General features: G+C 43.0%; 1 protein-coding gene across 1 annotated transcript; it reads left to right on the plus strand.

The window, feature by feature from the left end:
- Window positions 1-3,997: 3,997 nt before the first annotated feature.
- prkab2 (protein kinase, AMP-activated, beta 2 non-catalytic subunit) lies at window positions 3,998-17,340 on the plus strand. The gene is made up of 8 exons (XM_079488920.1): window positions 3,998-4,102; window positions 6,347-6,518; window positions 7,233-7,387; window positions 8,288-8,381; window positions 9,344-9,458; window positions 10,586-10,719; window positions 13,333-13,401; window positions 13,530-17,340. The coding sequence occupies exons 2-8, from the start codon at window positions 6,357-6,359 to the stop codon at window positions 13,605-13,607; spliced, it is 807 nt and encodes a 268-aa protein (XP_079345046.1). The 5' UTR covers window positions 3,998-4,102; window positions 6,347-6,356; the 3' UTR covers window positions 13,608-17,340.
- Window positions 17,341-24,608: the final 7,268 nt, after the last annotated feature.

A 24,608-nucleotide genomic window follows, 5' to 3' on the forward strand; every position in this document is an offset into this window, starting at 1 on the left:
CTGTCAATGGTGACGTAATTATTTCAATATTGGTTGGGTAACAGGTAACGTATGTATGTAAGTTGTAAGTTGAAAGAACTATACTGTGGTCGGCTGGCTTTTATGTGCGTATGCTCGGAGGTATACGTATATATATGTTGAGGGTGACGTAATGAAGATATGTAAATGCCGGAGTATAACTGGCTTTCGATGGCGTAATAAAGATAGGTTTCAGATTACATACATGTATACATACAGACATTACCTTTAATTCACCCGACACTGAAACATATCCTAATTACGTCACCATCAACAGCCAGTTATAACCCGACATTGAAACATATCCTATTAAATTACGTCACCATCGACATCAGTATATACCTCCGAGCATACGTACATTCGTACGAGCACGACCACAGTACTTGCACAAGTAATAACTGGGTGGGGCATGCATTTCCAACTTGCATGGTTCCAAGTAGGCCAGTCAGTGCCCAACGGGCACCGTTCTAGTTCCTTATTATTCCGCCCCCTGTAACGTCATGTGGGTCAATACATCATCATCATCAGACATCATCACCATACCATACGTCTCCACCAGGCCTCGGGAGACAGTATCCCGCGGGGGTCCGCGGTAGTCTGCGTGGGGGTCCACGGGTACAGTGGGGGTCCCCGCAGAGGTCGTGGGATCCACAGACTAGAATCCCTTGGTGAAATAACATTGGTGCACAACGTATTGTGACGGGTTGTTGTTGCAACGTGCTGGCTGCAATGCTATCCCTATCCCATTGGCTGAAAGGTCGGCTGCGACCATTTAGACGTGGGGATGTTGCTGCCATTAAAAGTGTCTGGTTGCCTAGAGACGAGGCAGCCAATCAGGACGCCAGGTCCTGACTACAGGCAGCATCCAATGAGAAATTGGTTGCGGAAGCCATCCCGAGAGGAAATAGACCAGCTCTGCTTCGCAGCTGGTAAAAATTGCTATCAAAATCAACACTGTGCAATAGTTGTCTCAGCCATTTCTACCGCCCCCTCCCCCCCCAGTCCGAGTCCACACACCCACCTCATGCAGACAGGCACCCATACGGCAGCATACAGAGTCCTCATTTGATCCCTGCAACAAGGTTTACATAAGGTCACGGCTGGTGTTATGATACAATGATACTACTGTGAATGAGCCCTTTGGTACAGGGAAATAAAACAGGCCATCGCTGCCAAGAGCAGCTGCTGGATCTGCCAGCAGAATTCTATGCATATAAAGGGAGGATTTCATGTTTAAACAAACGTACAAGGACTTATTGCACAGACCCAAATTCCACTGGTGTTGTATTATTATGGTTCCAGATAATGATTGAATGACTAAATTGTGATTGAATTACTACGTTGCGCGCACTCTCTCTTCTCTCTCACACCCCCCCCCCCACCCCCCTGGAAACTGGAAAGTTTCCTCATTGGTGCCCTGATTTAGAGACACAGCCACCGGTTCAGAGCTATAACAGCTGTACTCAATTCATGTCTTTAGCTCATGCATATACATGTAGGCCTATGCACGCACGCACACACAGACAGCATTCTGGTTACAGTATGTTGTTTAGTTGCCAACTTGATTTTTTCCTCCAGCTTATTTTAACTGATGTTTGCAGCATGCACACATCCACACCCACAGCACAAGCCAGGCACAAAATGACTAGGAGTAGGACCATATGCGCACATTTCCTGTACTGAGATATAGGCTAAGAAGTCATATGAGGACATGTAGCAGGGCTTGTATGACTCATTTGCATTTCAAACGGAACGGCTCAAACAAGGAGTCAGATAACGGTTTCTAAAATTACTCTTAAGACATGGGAAGGCAACTAAAGTAGTACAAAAAGAGAGCTTTACAACTAAATTGCTATACTTTGGTATGGAGCCATATAATCACATTCATTGATTTCTACTGACAAACATCTGTGCGACAGACAGGTCTCTCCAGTTCGTCTTCTTTTGAGATCACTCAGCTATTTGAAAAAGAGAAGGGGGGAAAAAGGCCTTGCGGCAGTGGGCCGAAAACAGAGAAGGGAAGGCGTGATGCAGTCATACAAGCCCTTTAAAACAGAGGAGGGAAGGCGTGATGCAGTCATACAAGCCCTTTAAAACAGAGGAGGGAAGGCGTGATGCAGTCATACAAGCCCTTTAAAACAGAGGAGGGAAGGCGTGATGCAGTCATACAAGCCCTTTAAAACAGAGGAGGGAAGGCGTGATGCAGTCATACAAGCCCTTTAAAACAGAGGAGGGAAGGCGTGATGCAGTCATACAAGCCCTTTAAAACAGAGGAGGGAAGGCGTGATGCAGTCATACAAGCCCTTTAAAACAGAGGAGGGAAGGCGTGATGCAGTCATACAAGCCCTTTAAAACAGAGAAGGGAAGGCGTGATGCAGTCATACAAGCCCTTTGCTGTATGACTTGTTGCTTGTAGTTAAATATTGCAGACGGCCGGATGTGACTCCAGGTGATCCTCCAAGACACACCTGGAACTCATAATGCTAAATGATTTTGGCAGCTGGGATTCACTACAGAATTACTGTTGAGGCCTAAAATTGTAACCTTTTAGATAATATGGCATATGTTGCCTGGCTGCTAACCAGTGTTCTTTGTATTATCTGTGCAATCACAGAGGTATACTGTATACAGTATGTTTTTGAAAATCTATCAGGTTATTGAATCAGGTAAATAAATACCTTTTGCCTTATGGTAGGTAATCTAGAGGCTAGACTGCCTTGCAGATCGACAACTTAAAGAAATCAGACCTGTCCTGAACTGAGTAACGCTGTACTGTACTTGTACTGTACGTGTGTGTGTTAGGCTGCGCAACAGTGACACTAGGTGGTGAAAAAACGCTATTTCCGTGATCGGATGGACCCAGCCAGCCAGGGTTTGCGGAGCGGTCTTGTTATCGGAAGGTCGCCAGTTCGTATCCCCGGACCGGCACGTTAAAATTACCACCGCTGAAGTGCCCTTGAGCAAGGCATTGAACCCCTACCATGAAATGTTCTATGAGCAGGGTCTGGCTGTAAACAAGTTCGTCGAGCTTAGTCCATTCACCCTGGGAAAACAAAGAACTTTGCTTTTTGCTTTGCTTTGGACACACACATTGATGGGTGCACCGCTGCACCGCTCAAAAACAATGGTACAAAAATATTCTCTCTCAGCTGGACTGATCTGCAATTCGGCTTCAAACTTTGATCTTGCGCACGTCCATCCCATATGTTTCTATTCAGTGTCAGGGTGGCGTTAAACTGCTACAGTACACTAGTACAGTACACTGTACGGTACAGTAACTATCACAATAAAAGTACAGTGACACCACTCAGTTCACACGTGTTTTTTTAAAATAGGACTGGACCTAAATTAAACGCACGCGCGGGGGTAAACGCGTGCGTTTTGTGCGCGGAAAGCCTGGTGTAGCTTGACCGTTACGCCAGGGCTCCACCGGACGCGCTGTGTCTCCGTCGCGTGCGTCAAAAAACGTACCGGTTCAATTTTAATGGACGCGTTGTCACGCAACGCGGGCAGTGGAGCCACCCTTCATTGATTAAAAAGGGAACATTCCCTGACGGTGACAGAGACGCGACACTGACGCGCCCGGTGGAGCCCCGGTGTTAGACTCTAGTCTAAGGTCCCCCCCCAATGTAGTGCGTGCATGTGCACATCTTGTTACCGGGGCAGACCGGGGGGGGGGTTTCCAAATCACTGAATGCTCCTTTAAGCTTTTAGATTGGCTATTTTTGCTACTTCTGTGTGACATGATGACAACGTTGGGTATTCATTTACGAAAATAAGTTAAAAAATATATTTTAGATATTAGATATTAGAAGTTTCTGCCAGACAGTATGCAATGCAGCCTCCTGGAATGAGTTTGGAAATAGTGGCCCTCTCCCCTCTCCCCACCATGAAAGTTGCCCACATTCAAATATTACTCGGTAAATGTCCGCTGGAGGGCGGTGTTGGCCATTAAATGGAGCACTGGTCAAGAATAAGCCACACGCACGTCATGTTTGTCCTAACCGGGCGCCGTAGTTAGAACTCCATGCTGAAGGAGAGAGGAGGGTCTTCTAGTAAAAAAATAAACAAACATTATTTACGGGTGAGTTCAGTTGTTTCACAATGGTTTTGCTATGACGACAACAACGTAGTATTTTAATATGTGTTGCTTGAGCTGCGATGTTTATTTATTTATCGGTGGTTTAGTCTTACTGGCTAACCCTAGCTAATTGAGCGATGCTAAAAATAGACGTTGTGTCCTGTCCGAGCAAAGCATTATCTGTAGCTGTAAATATAATTGTGAGCTTCGAAACGGGGCTAGATTTAAAAATATGTTTATTATTCATTGACTATGTTTGTGTTCATTTGTAGTGGTTGTTTGGCGGTGTGTGTGTGTGTGTGTGTGTGTGTGTATAAGGTAGGTAGGTAGGATTACTGTTAGCTATGACGATGCAGGTTCAGCTGAAACTTGTTTCTCGATCGGTTAGTTGGCTGTTGTCAAACCTTATTCATTTCAAGAAATAATAATTTCATATTAGGTCACGGGCCCCCATTTGACACGATTTTCAATATCGACCTGCTATAGTGACCCCAAAGGTTCATTTGGTTTTTATTCTGCTGATGTTGTCATGTTAGAAAATAGAAATAGAGCTGCAGAGTTTTATCCTGACCAGATGGATCTGCCACAGCCAAAACAAATAGCCCTGGCCTTAGGGCAGATTGGTCTGGACTCTGGCACTCCTCCTCACTTTGAATTGTATTTCCCTCACCCCTAGCCCCTCTTGGAACCCTCGTAAAAGGTTTCTGACATTTGGATGTTTAAAATGTCAGAAACCTTTTACGAGGGTTCCGAGAGGGGCTACCTCACCCCCAGAGTTGTGGGTGACCAATCTCAACTATTCAAAGTGGGATTTTTGTTGTTGTGGCGTTTCAATCTGTTTGCTCCATGGAAAAGAACTGCCACATCGAAGTTCCAGACTAATATCTACACTGCTGGCCATGCCATGCTAGCAGAGTTTCACTGTTATCTCTATCTATAGAATTCTGGACCAAAATGAGTGACCAGATTAGACCAAATGATGATTCATGTCTAACAATTTATATGTTCAATAATCTTAATTTGCTGGCTTGCAGGAAAGACACATTCCACAATTGAAGCAATGTTTTCTGTCTATCAGTAATGTTTTCTAGCCCATTTAGGACGGGAACCCCTTCTGGGGTTTTGGAGGGGTGCCCCTGCTATGCACAGCTTTGTGTGTATGTATGTCTGTATGAGCACTGAATGTGCTCAGCTGATCGACTCATGTGATGTATGATGATAAGTGGAAGTGCCCCAAGTGTGATTTTGTTTTTATTGCCATGGCCCTTTCAAGATGGTTGTTTGTTGCTATAATATATAGTAACAATTTTGTTTTTTATAATGTTTGAATACATATTTGAAGTTTATCAGAAAACTTTTAGAAGGCATTTTTAGAATTGGCCTTAGGTCTAAAATGGGCTAGTTAAATAATCATCACCATTGACAGTGTCAATGTTTTACAGTTAAATTGTCATGAGTAACACAAGTGACAGAGTGTGTGATGTTTTACAGCTAAATCGTCATGGGTAGCACCAGTGACAGAGTGTGTGATGTTTTACAGCTAAATCGTCATGGGTAGCACCAGTGACAGAGTGTGTGATGTTTTACAGCTAAATCGTCATGGGTAGCACCAGTGACAGAGTGTGTGATGTTTTACAGCTAAATCGTCATGGGTAACTACTAACTAGGGTTGGGAACATTTAGGATTTTAACGATTCCGGTTCCTTAACGATCTGTAACTGAACGATTCCCTTCAACGATTCCTATAGAATGTTCCTTGCAAGACTGTAACTCAAGTGTACAAGTGTGATAGAAAGAAAATCACACTTGTGTGAAGTGAGGGGCCCATTCCGTGCTCTGATGCTCATACACACAAACACACAAAGCTGTGCATAGGTGGGGCTAGCGCCCTTCAAAACCGGTTCCAGAAACGGTGCCAAATACGATGGAACCGATTCCGGGTCCCAACCCTATGGGTAACACCAGTGGCAGGGTGTGTGTGAGGTTTTCCAGCTAAATCGTCATGGGTAACACCAGTGACAGAGTGTGTGTGATGTTTTACAGCTAAATCGTCATGGGCAGCACCAGTGACAGAGTGTATGTGATGTTTTACAGCTAAATCGTCATGGGTAACACCAGTGACCGAGTGTGTGTGATGTTTTACAGCTAAATCGTCATGGGTAACACCAGTGACCGAGTGTGTGTGATATTTTACAGCTAAATCGTCATGGGTAACACCAGTGACAGAGTGTGTGTGATGTTTTACAGCTAAATCGTCATGGGTAACACCAGTGACAGAGTGTCTGGGGACCGCCACGGTGCTAAAACACACCGCTCCGACAGTGGCGGCAGCCACAAAGACCATGAACCCAGTGGCAAGATCATGGTGGACAGCACCGATGACCCCAACATCTTCAACACCCACGGCCCAGAGTCCAAGGTACAGTGCCTGCCACAAACCAAGTGCTCTTATTTTTCATTCCACAGACCAGAAGACAGAGTGCTCTGGCCACGTTCAGGTGTTTAGACAGATGCCTGGTGTTGTGTTTATAGACTGTTGCGTCCCATCTCAAACGAGCACTTGCCCGGGTCGGGGCAACCTGAAAACAAATTCCACCTGCCCAAAAGTTTTATTTACCTGCCAGGGGCAGGTGGGCAACCCTCAGTGTTAATGCATGTACTGTACTGTATATCAGGGGTCGGTAACCTTTTTGACATGAAGTGCCATGTTTTTATTTTCTTGATTGTCAGTGTGCCATATCAACATGAAGTTTAATTAGGCTATGAACCACATCAAAATGTTATATTTCCAACAGATTTTGACTGTTTTCTCCTTCTGAAATATTTTCTTTCACATCAGGATGTAAATGATAATTAGACCCGGGCCAAGAGCAATAACCCAACTATCTCTCAGACTTCCTCCCCCAGTCAGAGTGCAGGATGTAAATTGCATACAGATTTGAGGAAAATTAATTTAGTTGACTACATATTTTTAAATATTTGTATTTTAAACCAAAAATCATCTCTCTCACACTTATGCCAGTGTTCCAGTGATCACCCTCCCCTGTGCCAATGTTAGCACCCGTGCATAAGGTTGCCTACCCCTGCTGTATATAGTATTATAGTTATTTAGGATGCGTTTTTCTCCCTGCAGACATCCGGAGAGAAGGATCCGGACCTGGATGATCTGGTGAAGACGGGTCCTCCTCAGGCCAGACCCACGGTCATCCGCTGGGCCGGTGGGGGGAAGGAGGTCTACATAGCAGGCTCCTTTAACAACTGGAACACCAAGATCCCCCTCAATAAGAGGTAAACGCCACAACCCTAACACGTTTAACCCATTTAGACCTGACTTCGAAATTTTAAAAACTAGCCCTTACCCGTTATGAGATATTGCCCCCCCCCCCCCCCCCCATTTGTGGCCGGTGGGGGGTACTGTGCCCTGGGTGCGTTTTCGCATTTTTAATTCACTAATAAATTCATTATTAATTTATAATTTGTTAAATTGGAAAAATTCGTTAAGACCTCCATATTATTATGGTCAATGCCTGTGTGAAAAGTGGGAGCGATTGGTGCAGGCAGTGAGGAGATACGGAAGTGTTTCTGACACACATTCAGACACTCAGACATTCAGACACATTGACTGAATTATAGTATGATGATGATGTCTGTTTTCTGAAATACCTATGTATGTTTTATATCAGTGCAGTGGTGCTCAATATTTCATGATGTCAAGGACCCCAGAAACTATGTATTTGGCCACCGACCCCCATCTGAAAATATGTTGTTCCAGGGACCCCCCCAGAGGCAAAGATTTGAGTTAAAAACGTTTGCTCTGAAAGAATATATATTCAAAGATTTGCGCCACATGTTGCGCCACGATTTTTAAAAAATAGCAGAACTACAAGTTCATAGTGCGGCACTGTTTCACTACTTCTTAAACATTTGTTTTCAAATATGGCATTTCTTGGAATTTTCTTTTATTTCTTCATGAAATTACTGAAAAATTACTCTTTATTTTACCATGTAATATTCCACAACTACAGACTTTTCCATTAAATAAAAATTGTACCATATGTAAGGAAGCTTTGCCAGATGAGCAATACTTCATACTTTGATGTATTACAGCTTTATACTTTGTTGCTTATTTATTACAGATTTATACTTTACGCACAAGCATAAATGGTTTATATCCAATCTTTCCAAAAGCCACAATGACTTTGTCGCCATCCTGGACCTTCCAGAAGGAGAGCACCAGTACAAGTTCTTTGTGGACGGACAGTGGGTCCACGACCCATCAGAGGTACAGTACGTAACAGTACAGCATTACATTGAATACATGATAGGACCACAATGGAAACAAGCCCCCTGGAACGACTTGTTCGTGTTATTATTTCTGACTAATAAAGTATTCAATCAATCAAAAACCCGATGTAAGATTCTGTCCGTAACGGGACATAACTCGGACGGCGCTGAGTCAACTGAAGGGGATCTTTTTGCAACACTCGCTACGGCGTCTCGCTCGCCTAAGCTCGCTCTGCGGTGCCTCCCATGCAGTGTTGTTTTTGGCAGCAGATTTTAGTTTTAGTCATAGTCTCTTGAATAGTTTTCATTTAGTTTCAGTCACATTTTAGTCACCTGGAATGTTTTAGTGTTAGTCTAGTTTTAGTCGATTAAATATCATAAGATTTTAGTCGACTAAATCTACAGTTGATGCTGTCGTAATGGCTGATTTTACACTTGCTGAAAATAGCCGATCTACAAGCTCACAACGTGTCGCAGGCTGCAACGCGTTGTGAGCTTGTAGATCGGCTATTTTCAGCATGCAACCAGGTGTAAAATGACTTGTACTGGATCTCTTGTCCACTAGTCCCTTCCTAACATTTTAGTCTAGTTTCTATTTGTTGACGAAATTGTCAATACATTTAGTCTTAGTTTTAGTCATCATAGATTCGTTTTCATGTAGTTTCCATTTAGTTTTCCTCTGTTAAAAAGAAGGTAGTCGACTAAAAAGAAATTCGTTTTAGTTTTAGTCGACGAAATCAACACTGCTCCCATGGCTAAAATCACCTTCAGGCGGTGCGCCTCCCGTCGGTTTTCCATCTGACTGGTTTTCCAGTCGTACTGTGACATGTATATATCAGTGGTGTGGCTGATTGTGACTGGTTCTGACTGGTTTTGACTGGTTTTCCAGTCGTACTGTGACATCATCATGTATATAATGTATCAGTGGTGTGGCTGATTGTGTTGGTTCCCTGTGTGCAGCCGGTGGTAACCAGTCAGCTGGGCACCATCAACAACCTCATCCAGGTGAAGAAGTCTGACTTTGAGGTGTTTGACGCCTTGCAGGTGGACTCTCTGGAGAGCTCCGACTTATCAGGTCAGCTGCTTTAATCACTGAAACCACTTCGTCATGCTCTTTTTATCACACCACACCAAATCTCTTTGGTCAAATTTGGCCGATCTCAACAGCCACGTTTGCTGTTAAAACTTGAATGCGCCGGGAATATTTAAAAAATAATGGCGCTATAATGCCCGGCAGATGAGGCAGATTTTGCTCTTACTGAAAAGCCCTGCCCGCGTTCCATTACCCCCCCCAAAACCGGCAGGCATAATCTTCCGTTACTACCTCGAGCTGTCACATCTAAAGTCTATATTCCGAACGAGATGCTAGGTTAAGTCAGAAATGAAGACGGAACATTGCCGTTATGATCAAAACCATGGAGAGCGCCGTAGATTTAGACTAGTAAAGAGACAGTTAGTCGGGCCGTAAACAAGGAAGTGAACGGCAGTGCGCATGCGTGAAACATCTAGGATCGCTGAAGCAAAAAAAAGAAAGGGGGATTTCTTTGTTTTTTTTCTACTGTAGCTCTAACACACTGTCTCATTAGAGGCTGTCTGTCTGTCTGTCTGTCTGCTTCGCTCGCTGCACACTGACGGCAGCTGCCCCACAGTTGCTCCTGGGTCCTAATGTCCTAGGCTGCGCTGCCATTATAAACGTAGCCTATAAATGTAGCCTTGCCCAAAGCCCAACAAATATGTGACAAATTTGACCTGGGCTCGGGCCAGAATCTAAAGCTCTAGGCTTTAAGCTCTAGGCTCAAAATCCTTGATCTTATCATTCTGGTTGAGACCCTTCACTTGTCAACGATTCTCATGCTTTTTTTTTTAAAGAGGACAACGCACCAAAAGAGTCGGAGTGCGGTGGTAACAGTATATCCACATTCAGCTCTTAACCCATTTTGGGCGGGAACCCCTTTTAGTGTTATCATTATGTTATGCTTTAGCTATTGAAAAATAGCAGATCTACAAGCTCATAGCGCGCCACCGAGTGGCGCGCTATGAGCTTGTAGGTCTGCTATTTTTGAAAAGTCGAAGAACGACTGACATAGAAACATGGCTTTTTCAGGATGTAGAAGACATTTTTAGAATCTGATCTCAGGTCAAAATGGGTTTAAACATGGTTTCATGAGTGTATTTTTAAGTCCTGTGTGTCTGTTCCCACAGATCTGTCCAGTTCGCCTCCGGGACCGTACGGTCAGGAACAGTACATGTTCAGACCAGAGGAGCGCTTCAAAGCCCCACCCATCCTCCCCCCTCACCTGCTTCAAGTCATCCTCAACAAGGACACCAACATATCTGTAAGCCTCCTCCTCCGTGTGTCTATAACGTTTTCATGACCCCAGAATGTAAATGTAATTGCCGTAATGTAATTTAAAAAAATATTGCTGCGAGGTTAATATTAACCGGATCATCCAAAGCATATTTGAAAACAAAGTTTACTAAGTGAGGAACAACTGTGTACTTGAACCTGTAGTCCCCGTAGGACAAAATACAGCACACAATCTATAAACATATGGCTGTGGTAGGACTTTTTCAGAGTTACAGACCCAGAAGGGTCCATATTTGGTTCCAAACTATCATTTAGCTGGGGACCCCCTGGAACTGCCTCAAGGATCCCTGGAGGATCCTCTCACTTTGAGAACCAGTGGTGTTGGGGGCATTTTTCCTTCAGAATTTACTAGCACCTGCATCATGCCTCTAGGCGGGGGGGGGGGGGGGGGTGCGTGGTGCGTGTGTGGGGGTTGCAAAGGTACTTTGACCTATTACGCCTCAGCCAAAAGCAACAGTATGATTGTGTTCAGAGTACACACTGTTTATTTCACGTTTGGTCGCCTCCGATCCTCCAGGGATCCTTGAGGCAGTTCCAGGGGTCCCCAGCTAAATGATAGTTTTATCGCCAAAAACGGACATGGATGTGTGTGGGGCTCTGTTGGAGCCCCACAGGAACAATTCAATTTGTCATATATATATATACTAGAATTTCGCGGGCCTTCGGCCCGCTCATCCCAGAGTTGCGTTGCCCCGCGTTGCGATACAGAAGTCCACAGATACAGAAGTCCACAGTGACACGCGTTTTATGCAGCTGTTTTGTGTTGCAGCGCGTGCGCGCGCGCGCGTGTAGTGTTGTTGTTCTTATCCATATATGCGCCTCGGTTCGTCCCGTTTGTTCCACGCCAGGTGTCGACGCAGTGGTTTGCGCAATTTTCGTGTTTGCATTATTGTAACTGTGTAGGCATACCATATTCTGAATTACCAAAAAGAGGACACATGCGCGCGTGCATGGGGATGTGCACATGCGCGTGCATGTGTCGTGCGTGGGCGGTTATGTGAAATTCAGATGTCAAACTAATCTATAGCCTAACAATAAATTGATCAAATATGCTCTATATTAGTTATGTATTTATTTAAAGCAGTGGCTGTCAAAGGTGTGATCCAGGGACCCTCATGGTTCCTTGAGGGGGTTCCAAATGGACCCATTATAGGTCTGTAACTCTGAGAGTGTACAAATGGAAGCAAGTGGACCCTACAGGTCTGTAACTGTGAGAGTGTAGAAATGGAACCAAATGGACTCTTTTATAACTTTTAACTCTGATACTGTCCAAATGGAATGAAATGGGACTCTTATGGGTCCATTTGGTTTTACTCTCAGAGTTATGGGGGTCCTTGAAATTAAAAAGGTTGAGAACCTGTATGCAATGGCTTATGTCTTGTAAAAAGAGAGACCAGCCTATTCTCCAAACCATCATATGTTATGCTTTGCTAGGTTGTACAAAATAATATTGGGTCAATATAATGTGCAGGACTCACGTGTGTGCTCTCTCTCTCTCTCTCCTCTGTCCTCCGTCTCTGGGGTGTGTGGGGGGGGGGGATTAGTAGCGCTGCCTTCGACAGTGCTATACTTCTCCAGCAGCGGTGCAGAACCGAGAGAGTGACACATTATTTTGGATGTAAACTGCGCAACTTTTAGCTTTAAAGATCGGATGGTGTAGTCGCACCGGTGCTACAAAGGGAATGTTACACCTCGCACGGTGATATTGTAAGTCGCAAATGCGAGTACCTAGTCGCACTGTCGAGCCCTGTGTAGTGTAGTGCCATTGTCGCTGCATCGCGAGGCGATCCAAAATCCCCCCCCACGCACGCACGCACACACACACACACACACACTGTACGTAGCTGTTTGTTGTTGCAGCGCGCGCGTGTGCGTGTATTGTTGGTGATGTTGTTCGTATCCATATATGCGCCTCGGTTTGTCCCGCTTGTACCACGCCAGGTGTCGACGCGGTCGTGTTAGCATTATTGTAACTGTCCAAGTTAGAATCAGTGTGTGCGGTGTGTAGTTCTTCTTCTTCTACGTTGTTTTGGTATGTGTGTGTGTGGGTCACGTGGTGGGCTTTGAGCAAATGGGAGAGGGAATGTAGTGTTGCCAGGTCCGCGTATTGTAAGCGAGTGGTAGTGTGTGTAAGTAGCGTGTTGAATGGCATTTTTCCTGTGCTTGTTTTCATAGACGTGGCAACAAATTAGGCGGGGGTGTCGGTGCTTGTGGCGTGTTTGTGTTTAGTATTGATATTGATATTGTTTGCGAGTGTGGACGGGAGGCGGCTTTAGTGGCAGTGCAATGACAATTTTTACGCGGGTGGTGTTGAGTGTGGGCGTGCGGCGCGACATGAGGAGATAGCCGTGGATCGACGCGGAGGGTAAGTCTGTGACGTCTTAGTGTGTTGTTGCAGTGTGTGTTGCTCCTGCTTCGGCTTCGGCACCCCGGCACCCAGCGTGTCAGTGACGTAGTAGCTGGTGACTTTGGGTATTGTGTTGCGCACATGTTTTCACTTGTATAATATATATATATATATATATATATATATATAATTGATAACTGAGTTCTCTCTCTCTCTCTCTCTCACACATGGCAGTGTGACCCTGCACTTTTGCCTGAACCAAACCACGTGATGCTGAACCATCTGTATGCCCTGTCCATAAAGGTAGGTTGAACCATCTGTGAGCTTGTAGATCTGCTACCTTCTACGCTCAATAAACTTGGGGAAGGGGGTATTATGCCACAGTACGTCCTAGCTCCACTCACTACTTCTCTTTTTCTGTTGAACTGCAGGATGGTGTGATGGTGCTCAGCGCAACACACCGGTACAAGAAGAAATACGTCACGTCTCTGCTCTACAAGCCCATCTAAACCGCACCCACGCGCTCTACGGCGTCTACTGGATTTCTTTTTTTTTGTATCATCACATTTAGCCAAATATTGCACTAAAGGGACAGTTTACGGGTCATCCAAAATGCAGACGGCCGTGAACCTGAGGCGAGATTTCAAAAGGGCACATTTATCTCTTTCATAGGGCTCTGAACAAAAGTAGCACTGACGAGGAGGGCTTTCTGGGGTGGATCCGCCACACCCAGCCTGTGTCTCCCACAGGCAGGCAGGCAGCTACCGTTTTGTTCACAGTCTGGAGAGTTCATCTGGTTCTGGCTGGGGTCCCGGGAGGGCCTTTATTTTTTTTGACTGTCAGAGCAAGCAGGAGCTGGAAGTTCAACCACAATCTCAGACCTCACTAAGGGGTAACATGCGACTGCGTGCGTGCTTGCGCTTCCTGGGGATTCGATTGCATGTTAATTGGTCATAAGCATAAAGGCAATTTGATTTGGTTTTGTCAATGTTTTTTTGAGGATTATATTTAGGCCTGTTTCTCGCATAGCTGTATGGAAGTGTGTACATTAGTCATCATGGCTTTAAAAGACTTTGAGAGTGTGGTTATTATTGGAGTGGCTGAACCGGCCGATTGTTACAGTGTTGTGTCCTCACATCACATCCTCTCTGTGAAACGGATAAAATTGTATGGTTTGTGATGTTTTCAGTCTGATCAAGGCCATACGATGGCCACCGGTTGAGCTTCGATCCCAATGAGCACAGCAGACATGGATTTACAGGGTCATGTGCATTGTGCAATACACTGGGCTGTAGAATGAAACGTAGTATACACTTGGCTCTAATCTGATTACATTCTGACTCATTCAAAGTCGCCATCGACAGTCGCAGACATATTTACCCCACATTATATATCTGTGATGTATAATAACAATTCCCCTAAAAAATGTGATTACTTGATATTTTATTTTATTGCATCTAATAATGGCCAAATCTGTTACAAAGGGTGAGGATAAGAAAAACAAAATTGGGGATTTGGTTCCCTGGGCAGGCGGATTTCATAAAAATCTGGAGACCCTTTTTTTGTTTTTTATTAAAAAAGGAATCCGTACATTTTTACCATTAGTTGCGAGCTCATTTCATCTGATAATCTGGGCGGCATTCGCCCCATTTTATTTTTGTATCTTTATCCCTTTACAATTAGACAACGCTGTAGACGAGAGCTGTAGACGAGAGACGAGAGATTACAAATCCCCCAAATTTGATTTGAGTTTGACCATTTCGTCAATTCCAAAATCACACTCCCACCACTTTAACATTGACTCGTGTTCTCTCTTTGAAGGGCTTATGGACAGAGAATGGAGAAACTAAAGGTGGCCTTACACTAGCCGATAATCGGGCATTTTTGACACTCAGGGGGGTGCCCGACTCAATCGGGAGCGATTCTCGGGCATAAATTATCATCTAGTGTGAGTATATAAAAGATCCAATCGTAATCCCTCCGATCTGCTCGGGGCCGCTCATCGGGATCAACCCGATCAACATCAAGAATGTTTCATATTTGCGCCTGAGGTGCGCCCGTGTTTTTAACTCGTGTAGTGTGTGCTGTATAAAATAATCGGATAAAATAACCGGGCCCGATTATCCTGTAGTGTGTGGTGCTATCATATTTCAGATTGAAAAAAATCGGCTAGTGTAAGGCCACCTTAAGGCCACCTTAAGATTGCCAATTGCGTTTTTTTTTTTTTTTCATTCTGCCGTTGCCTTTATCTCGACACAACGCTGTGAGCACTTTACCCGTCCTGATGGTTAGGAGCAGGAGACTCCTGCTTTGTACTCGGCCATACACGGTGGGGCACGCCAAAAGTAGCCAATCTAGAAGCTTGCGAGCTTGTCGGCTATGTGTGCTACTGACTGGTGAAAAGTAACAGTGTAATTTACATTTACTTGAGTACTGTACTTGAGTATTTTTTGGGGAGAATCTGTACTTTACTTGAGTATGTTTTGGATACTTTCGCTCCTCTACATTTCAAAGACAAATATAATGTACTTTTGACTCGACCACACATCTAGGAGGGATGTAAAGTACCATATGAAATAACCACTTGAGCCCTATTACAAATTGTAGATCTACAAGCTCACAACGTGTCACATCACAACACATTGTGAGCTTGTATATCTGCTATTTTCACTATTAGTGATATTTCTTTCTGAACATTTCATGGAAAGTCTTTGACATCAATTACTGGGGTTGAGCATTTTGTTTTTACCAGTGTTTTCCACCACTGGTACACTGGAGTATGAATCAAGAGGTTGACAGCTTTAAACTATGCAGCAGTAGTAGTTACTGATTCCTTTTTTTCCCCCTACTTTTTTTCCCTTTTTTTTAGGCAGGTTGTGTAGTTTTCTAATATGCATTTTACAAATGTTGAGATTGCTGTGCTGCGTTTTTGTGTGCATCTGCTTTGAGTTTGTAGCCATTTAATCAGATAGGATTGCACTGTTTGTGTGTGTGATATAGTTTTGCATGTATTGAATATCTGTGAATTATGACTAAACCCGTATGGTGCATGTCACGAGTGTGATCCTGTGCTTTTAAAAGTTTTGAATCAAATTCTTATTAATGAATGTTAAACAAACAGCTATCGTGTTTATAGCCTCTATATATTTGCTTTGTCCTCATTTGATGTTGCAGGACTACTACAGGAAGTATGTGACTGTGTGTAACGCCCAATGCAAAGTTCCCGATCCTACCGCATGTTGCCAGGCGGAAACCTTGTTTGTCCAAAACTGTTCCTTATTTTGCGATTTAAAATGGTGAAACTGGCTGATCCTACAGCTCACACCGTGTCGTGATGCATGTATTGTAGATCTGCTGTTTTCGTCCTTTCTTTGTGTGTGACAGTGTGACATTCTTGTATTAAGTAGAGCATTCATTTATGGGGTGGGGGGGGAATACTAATATACCTCTAAAACATTAACATTGAGATACAAGCTTTCTGCCTGACAGCAACAGAAGGTTGTACATGGTGTTTTTTTTTTGTTATACTACAAGGTTCCCATGGTCATGCAATTCCTCAAATTATTTTGAAATTAGAAAAACAATAACTCTTTCCAGGCTAGCAAAAGCTTTGGAATTAATCCTATGTTTAGAAAAAATGTTGTGACTATGCATTGTTTTTGGTAATATTGTGGAAAGTTATGGAATTGATTTGAAGATTCTATGGTAAAAAAAAAGAAGTAATAAAAACTAATTGTGGGAGCCATGTATAAACATGTTCTGTAGCAGTGAAACATTCTCGTTCCATGCATTTTTAAGCTGTTTATTGTTGCCGTGCTTTTGTACATTTCATTAACATTTAGTCGGGTATTACTGTACTTGTTTCAGTATTTTCTGTTATTGTGGAATTGGAGAGATTTGCATTTTCAGTTATTTGAGTTATTGTGGAATTAATTGTGGACAGGATTCTGAAATCCAACTACAAATATTCACCTTTTGAATGTACTGTAGGCTATGTATAGGCCTACTGATCAAGCCGTGAGCTACTCCTGGAAGAGGCTACCTTAGTCATGTTGGTGAAAAATTACAAAATGCAGGACAACACTTTGAATGTCTAGCCAAGTGATATAGAAAGTTTGGAAGTCTCAATCCAAAACTTGACAATTACCACTACACTTTTTCTTTAGGCTTAGCAGATCACCAAAATTCACAATCACAGATGGTATGATTTTGTATTTGTTTGCAAATAAAGACAGATGATTAGCTGAGTCTCCATTTTGTCTTGTCGCAACATCATGAAAAACTACATAGGCCTACTATAGTGTCATTTTTCATCGTTTTCAACTACATACCGGTACTATAGAATGGCGTTTTTCATGGTTTTCAAAACATTTTGTCACGTCAAAAAATCACTTTCACCTAGAAACTCCATTCACACTTTTTATAATTCAGCTTACTGTGGACACACATGCTGGAACCTTTTACTTTGAAATGTTTTGTAGTTTCTGAGTTATTTAACTTAAACGCCCAATGCATTCTCAATGGCAATAGCACAAACTTTGGCATGCTACTAGTCCTACATACTTACACCTAGAAACCCCATTCAAACCTATTTAGGTTCATCTTACGGTGGACATGTTTGCCTGAAAAGGAATCTTTGAAATGTTTCATAGTTTTAGAAATATAGTGCTTTTAAATTTGAGAAATTCAGAATGGGGGTCAATGGCAGATTTTGGCACGTCAAAAAATCACTTTCACCTAGAAACTCCATTCAGCTTACTGTGAAGACACATGCTGGAACTTTTTACTTTGAAATGTTTTGTAGTTTCTGAGTTATTTAACTTAAACGCCCAATGCATTCTCAATGGCAATAGCACAAACTTTGGCATGCTACTAGTCCTACATACTTACACCGAGAAACCCCATTCAAACGTATTTAGGTTCATCTTACGGTGGACATGTTTGCCTGAAAAGGAATCTTTAAAATGTTTCATAGATTTAGAAATATAGTGCTTTCAAATTTGAGAAATGTATAATGGGGATCAATGGCAGACTATGTCACGCTTTTCCGTCACGCTTTTCCATCACGCTTTTTCGTCACGCTTATGAACCACAATGGAAACAAGTCTCTGGCTCATCTATCATTATCTAATTTGCTTTTAGTACACAGCAAGCACAGTGGCTCACTGGGTACAGAGCCTGCCTGGGAATCAAGAGGCCACAGGTTCAAGTCCTGACTCTGACATAGTGTCCCAAAATCATGATAAAATCTGAAACCATGAACTATAGTAGGCCTGTTTCGTGATTTTCAAATCCTCCAAAATCACAAAAAACGACATACTATAGCATGCCCTCCGAGACCATGGACTATAGCCGTTCGCTTTCCTTGATTTTCACCACTTTTTTAAAATCCTCTGAAATCGTGAAAAACGACATACTATAGCATGCCCTCCGAGACCATGGACTATAGCCTTTCGCTTTCCGTGATTTTCACCATTTTTTCAAATCCTCTGAAATCGTGAAAAACGACATACTATAGCATGCCCTCCGAGACCATGGACTATAGCCTTTCGCTTTCCGTGATTTTCACAATTTTTTCAAATCCTCTGAAATCGTGAAAAAACGACATACTATAGCATGCCCTCCGAGACCATGGACTATAGCCTTTCGCTTTCCGTGATTTTCACCATTTTTTCAAATCCTCTGAAATCGTGAAAAACGACATACTATAGCATGCCCTCCGAGACCATGGACTATAGCCTTTCGCTTTCCGTGATTTTCACCATTTTTTCAAATCCTCTGAAATCGTGAAAAACGACATACTATAGCATGCCCTCCGAGACCATGGACTATAGCCTTTCGCTTTCCGTGATTTTCACCATTTTTTCAAATCCTCTGAAATCGTGAAAAACGACATACTATAGCATGCCCTCCGAGACCATGGACTATAGCCTTTCGCTTTCCGTGATTTTCACCATTTTTTCAAATCCTCTGAAATCGTGAAAAACGACATACTATAGCATGCCCTCCGAGACCATGGACTATAGCCTTTCGCTTTCCGTGATTTTCACCATTTTTTCAAATCCTCTGTAATCGTGAAAAACTACATACTATAGCATGCCCTCCGAGACCATGGACTATAGCCTTTCGCTTTCCGTGATTTTCACCATTTTTTCAAATCCTCTGAAATCGTGAAAAACAACATACTATAACTATAGCATGCCCTCCGAGACCATGGACTATAGCCTTTCGCTTTCCGTGATTTTCACCATTTTTTCAAATCCTCTGAAATCGTGAAAAACGACATACTATAGCATGCCCTCCGAGACCATGGACTATAGCCTTTCGCTTTCCGTGATTTTTTGACCATTTTTTTAAATCCTCTGAAATCGTGAAAAACGACATACTATAGCATGCCCTCCGAGACCATGGACTATAGCCTTTCGCTTTCCGTGATTTTCACCATTTTTTCAAATCCTCTGACATTGTGAAAAACGACATACTATAGCATGCCCTCCGAGACCATGGACTATAGCCTTTCGCTTTCCGTGATTTTCACCATTTTTTCAAATCCTCTGAAATCGTGAAAAACGACATACTATAGCATGCCCTCCGAGACCATGGACTATAGCCTTTCGCTTTCCGTGATTTTCACAATTTTTTCAAATCCTCTGAAATCGTGAAAAACGACATACTATAGCATGCCCTCCGAGACCATGGACTATAGCCTTTCGCTTTCCGTGATTTTCACCATTTTTTCAAATCCTCTGAAATCGTGAAAAACGACATACTATAGCATGCCCTCCGAGACCATGGACTATAGCCTTTCGCTTTCCGTGATTTTCACCATTTTTTCAAATCCTCTGAAATCGTGAAAAACGACATACTATAGCATGCCCTCCGAGACCATGGACTATAGCCTTTCGCTTTCCGTGATTTTCACCATTTTTTCAAATCCTCTGAAATCGTGAATAACGACATACTATAGCATGCCCTCCGAGACCATGGACTATAGCCTTTCGCTTTCCGTGATTTTCATCATTTTTTCAAATCCTCTGAAATCGTGAAAAACGACATACTATAGCATGCCCTCCGAGACCATGGACTATAGCCTTTCGCTTTTCCGTGATTTTCACCATTTTTTCAAATCCTCTGAAATCGTGAAAAACGACATACTATAGCATGCCCTCCGAGACCATGGACTATAGCCTTTCGCTTTCCGTGATTTTCACCATTTTTTCAAATCCTCTGACATTGTGAAAAACGACATACTATAGCATGCCCTCCGAGACCATGGACTATAGCCTTTCGCTTTCCGTGATTTTCACCATTTTTTCAAATCCTCTGAAATCGTGAAAAACGACATACTATAGCATGCCCTCCGAGACCATGGACTATAGCCTTTCGCTTTCCGTGATTTTCACCATTTTTTCAAATCCTCTGAAATCGTGAAAAACGACATACTATAGCATGCCCTCCGAGACCATGGACTATAGCCTTTCGCTTTCCGTGATTTTCACCATTTTTTCAAATCCTCTGAAATCGTGAAAAACGACATAGCATGCCCTCCGAGACCATGGACTATAGCCTTTCGCTTTCCGTGATTTTCACCAGTTTTTTCAAATCCTCTGAAATCGTGAAAAACGACATACTGTAGCATGCCCCCCGAGACCATGGACTATAGCCTTTCGCTTTCCGTGATTTTCACCATTTTTTCAAATCCTCTGAAATCGTGAAAAACGACATACTGTAGCATGCCCTCCGAGACCATGGACTATAGCCTTTCGCTTTCCGTGATTTTCACCATTTTTTCAAATCCTCTGAAATCGTGAAAAACGACATACTGTAGCATGCCCCCCGAGACCATGGACTATAGCCTTTCGCTTTCCGTGATTTTCACCATTTTTTCAAATCCTCTGAAATCGTGAAAAACGACATACTATAGCATGCCCTCCGAGACCATGGACTATAGCCTTTCGCTTTCCGTGATTTTCACCACTTTTTTCAAATCCTCTGAAATCGTGAAAAACGACATACTATAGCATGCCCTCCGAGACCATGGACTATAGCCTTTCGCTTTCCGTGATTTTCACAATTTTTTCAAATCCTCTGAAATCGTGAAAAACGACATACTATAGCATGCCCTCCGAGACCATGGACTATAGCCTTTCGCTTTCCGTGATTTTCACAATTTTTTCAAATCCTCTGAAATCGTGAAAAACGACATACTATAGCATGCCCTCCGAGACCATGGACTATAGCCTTTCGCTTTCCGTGATTTTCACAATTTTTTCAAATCCTCTGAAATCGTGAAAAACAACATACTATAGCATGCCCTCCGAGACCATGGACTATAGCCTTTCGCTTTCCGTGATTTTCATCATTTTTCAAATCCTCTGAAATCGTGAAAAACGACATACTATAGCATGCCCTCCGAGACCATGGACTATAGCCTTTCGCTTTCCGTGATTTTCACCATTTTTTCAAATCCTCTGACATTGTGAAAAACGACATACTATAGCATGCCCTCTGAGACCATGGACTAAAGCCTTTCGCTTTCCGTGATTTTCACAATTTTTTAAAATCCTCTGAAATCGTGAAAAACGACATACTATAGCATGCCCTCCGAGACCATGGACTATAGCCTTTCGCTTTCCGTGATTTTCACCATTTTTTCAAATCCTCTGAAATCGTGAAAAACGACATACTATAGCATGCCCTCCGAGACCATGGACTATAGCCTTTCGCTTTCCGTGATTTTCACCATTTTTTCAAATCCTCTGAAATCGTGAAAAATGACATACTATAGCATGCCCTCCGAGACCATGGACTATAGCCTTTCGCTTTCCGTGATTTTCACCAGTTTTTTCAAATCCTCTGAAATCGTGAAAAACGACATACTGTAGCATGCCCCCCGAGACCATGGACTATAGCCTTTCGCTTTCCGTGATTTTCACCATTTTTTCAAATCCTCTGAAATCGTGAAAAACCACATACTGTAGCATGCCCTCCGAGAACATGGACTATAGCCTTTCGCTTTCCGTGATTTTCACCATTTTTTCAAATCCTCTGAAATCGTGAAAAACGACATACTGTAGCATGCCCCCCGAGACCATGGACTATAGCCTTTCGCTTTCCGTGATTTTCACAATTTTTTCAAATCCTCTGAAATCGTGAAAAACGACATACTATAGCATGCCCTCCGAGACCATGGACTATAGCCTTTCGCTTTCCGTGATTTTCACCACTTTTTTCAAATCCTCTGAAATCGTGAAAAACGACATACTATAGCATGCCCTCCGAGACCATGGACTATAGCCTTTCGCTTTCCGTGATTTTCACAATTTTTTCAAATCCTCTGAAATCGTGAAAAACGACATACTATAGCATGCCCTCCGAGACCATGGACTATAGCCTTTCGCTTTCCGTGATTTTCACAATTTTTTCAAATCCTCTGAAATCGTGAAAAACGACATACTATAGCATGCCCTCCGAGACCATGGACTATAGCCTTTCGCTTTCCGTGATTTTCACAATTTTTTCAAATCCTCTGAAATCGTGAAAAACGACATACTATAGCATGCCCTCCGAGACCATGGACTATAGCCTTTCGCTTTCCGTGATTTTCACCATTTTTTCAAATCCTCTGAAATCGTGAAAAACGACATACTATAGCATGCCCTCCGAGACCATGGACTATAGCCTTTCGCTTTCCGTGATTTTCAACTTTTTTTCAAATCCTCTGAAATCGTGAAAAACGACATACTATAGCATGCCCTCCGAGACCATGGACTATAGCCTTTCGCTTTCCGTGATTTTCACCTTTTTTTCAAATCCTCTGAAATCGTGAAAAACGACATACTATAGCATGCCCTCCGAGACCATGGACTATAGCCTTTCGCTTTCCGTGATTTTCACCATGTTTTCAAATCCTCTGAAATCGTGAAAAACGACATACTATAGCATGCCCTCCGAGACCATGGACTATAGCCTTTCGCTTTCCGTGATTTTCACCATTTTTTCAAATCCTCTGAAATCGTGAAAAACGACATACTATAGCATGCCCTCCGAGACCATGGACTATAGCCTTTCGCTTTCCGTGATTTTCACCAGTTTTCTCAAATCCTCTGAAATCGTGAAAAACGACATACTGTAGCATGCCCCCCGAGACCATGGACTATAGCCTTTCGCTTTCCGTGATTTTCACCATTTTTTCAAAACCTCTGAAATCGTGAAAAACGACATACTGTAGCATGCCCTCCGAGACCATGGACTATAGCCTTTCGCTTTCCGTGATTTTCACCATTTTTTCAAATCCTCTGAAATCGTGAAAAACGACATACTGTAGCATGCCCTTCGAGACCATGGACTATAGCCTTTCGCTTTCCGTGATTTTCACCATTTTTCCAATCCTCTGAAATCGTGAAAAACGACATACTATAGCATGCCCTCCGAGACCATGGACTATAGCCTTTCGCTTTCCGTGATTTTCACCACTTTTTTCAAATCCTCTGAAATCGTGAAAAACGACATACTATAGCATGCCCTCCGAGACCATGGACTATAGCCTTTCGCTTTCCGTGATTTTCACAATTTTTTCAAATCCTCTGAAATCGTGAAAAACGACATACTATAGCATGCCCTCCGAGACCATGGACTATAGCCTTTCGCTTTCCGTGATTTTCAATTTTTTTTCAAATCCTCTGAAATCGTGAAAAACGACATACTATAGCATGCCCTCCGAGACCATGGACTATAGCCTTTCGCTTTCCGTGATTTTCACCAGTTTTCTCAAATCCTCTGAAATCGTGAAAAACGACATACTGTAGCATGCCCCCCGAGACCATGGACTATAGCCTTTCGCTTTCCGTGATTTTCACCATTTTTTCAAAACCTCTGAAATCGTGAAAAACGACATACTGTAGCATGCCCTCCGAGACCATGGACTATAGCCTTTCGCTTTCCGTGATTTTCACAATTTTTTCAAATCCTCTGAAATCGTGAAAAACGACATACTGTAGCATGCCCTTCGAGACCATGGACTATAGCCTTTCGCTTTCCGTGATTTTCACCATTTTTCCAATCCTCTGAAATCGTGAAAAACGACATACTATAGCATGCCCTCCGAGACCATGGACTATAGCCTTTCGCTTTCCGTGATTTTCACCACTTTTTTCAAATCCTCTGAAATCGTGAAAAACGACATACTATAGCATGCCCTCCGAGACCATGGACTATAGCCTTTCGCTTTCCGTGATTTTCACAATTTTTTCAAATCCTCTGAAATCGTGAAAAACGACATACTATAGCATGCCCTCCGAGACCATGGACTATAGCCTTTCGCTTTCCGTGATTTTCAAAATTTTTTCAAATCCTCTGAAATCGTGAAAAACGACATACTATAGCATGCCCTCCGAGACCATGGACTATAGCCTTTCGCTTTCCGTGATTTTCACCATTTTTTCAAATCCTCTGAAATCGTGAAAAACGACATACTATAGCATGCCCTCCGAGACCATGGACTATAGCCT

The sequence above is a fragment of the Electrona antarctica genome (assembly GCF_951216825.1).
Source record: "Electrona antarctica genome assembly, chromosome: 19".
Taxonomy (NCBI): domain Eukaryota; kingdom Metazoa; phylum Chordata; class Actinopteri; order Myctophiformes; family Myctophidae; genus Electrona; species Electrona antarctica.

What these genes read in the sequence shown, in the direction of transcription:
- prkab2 (XM_079488920.1), top strand. Translation starts at nt 6,357, where the DNA reads ATGGGTAACACCAGTGACAGAGTGTCTGGGGACCGCCACGGTGCTAAA. An exon ending in GGGTCCACGACCCATCAGAG is followed by an intron (nt 8,382 to 9,343) that starts GTACAGTACGTA and finishes CCCTGTGTGCAG; the next exon opens with CCGGTGGTAACCAGTCAGCT. An exon ending in GGAGAGCTCCGACTTATCAG is followed by an intron (nt 9,459 to 10,585) that starts GTCAGCTGCTTT and finishes CTGTTCCCACAG; the next exon opens with ATCTGTCCAGTTCGCCTCCG.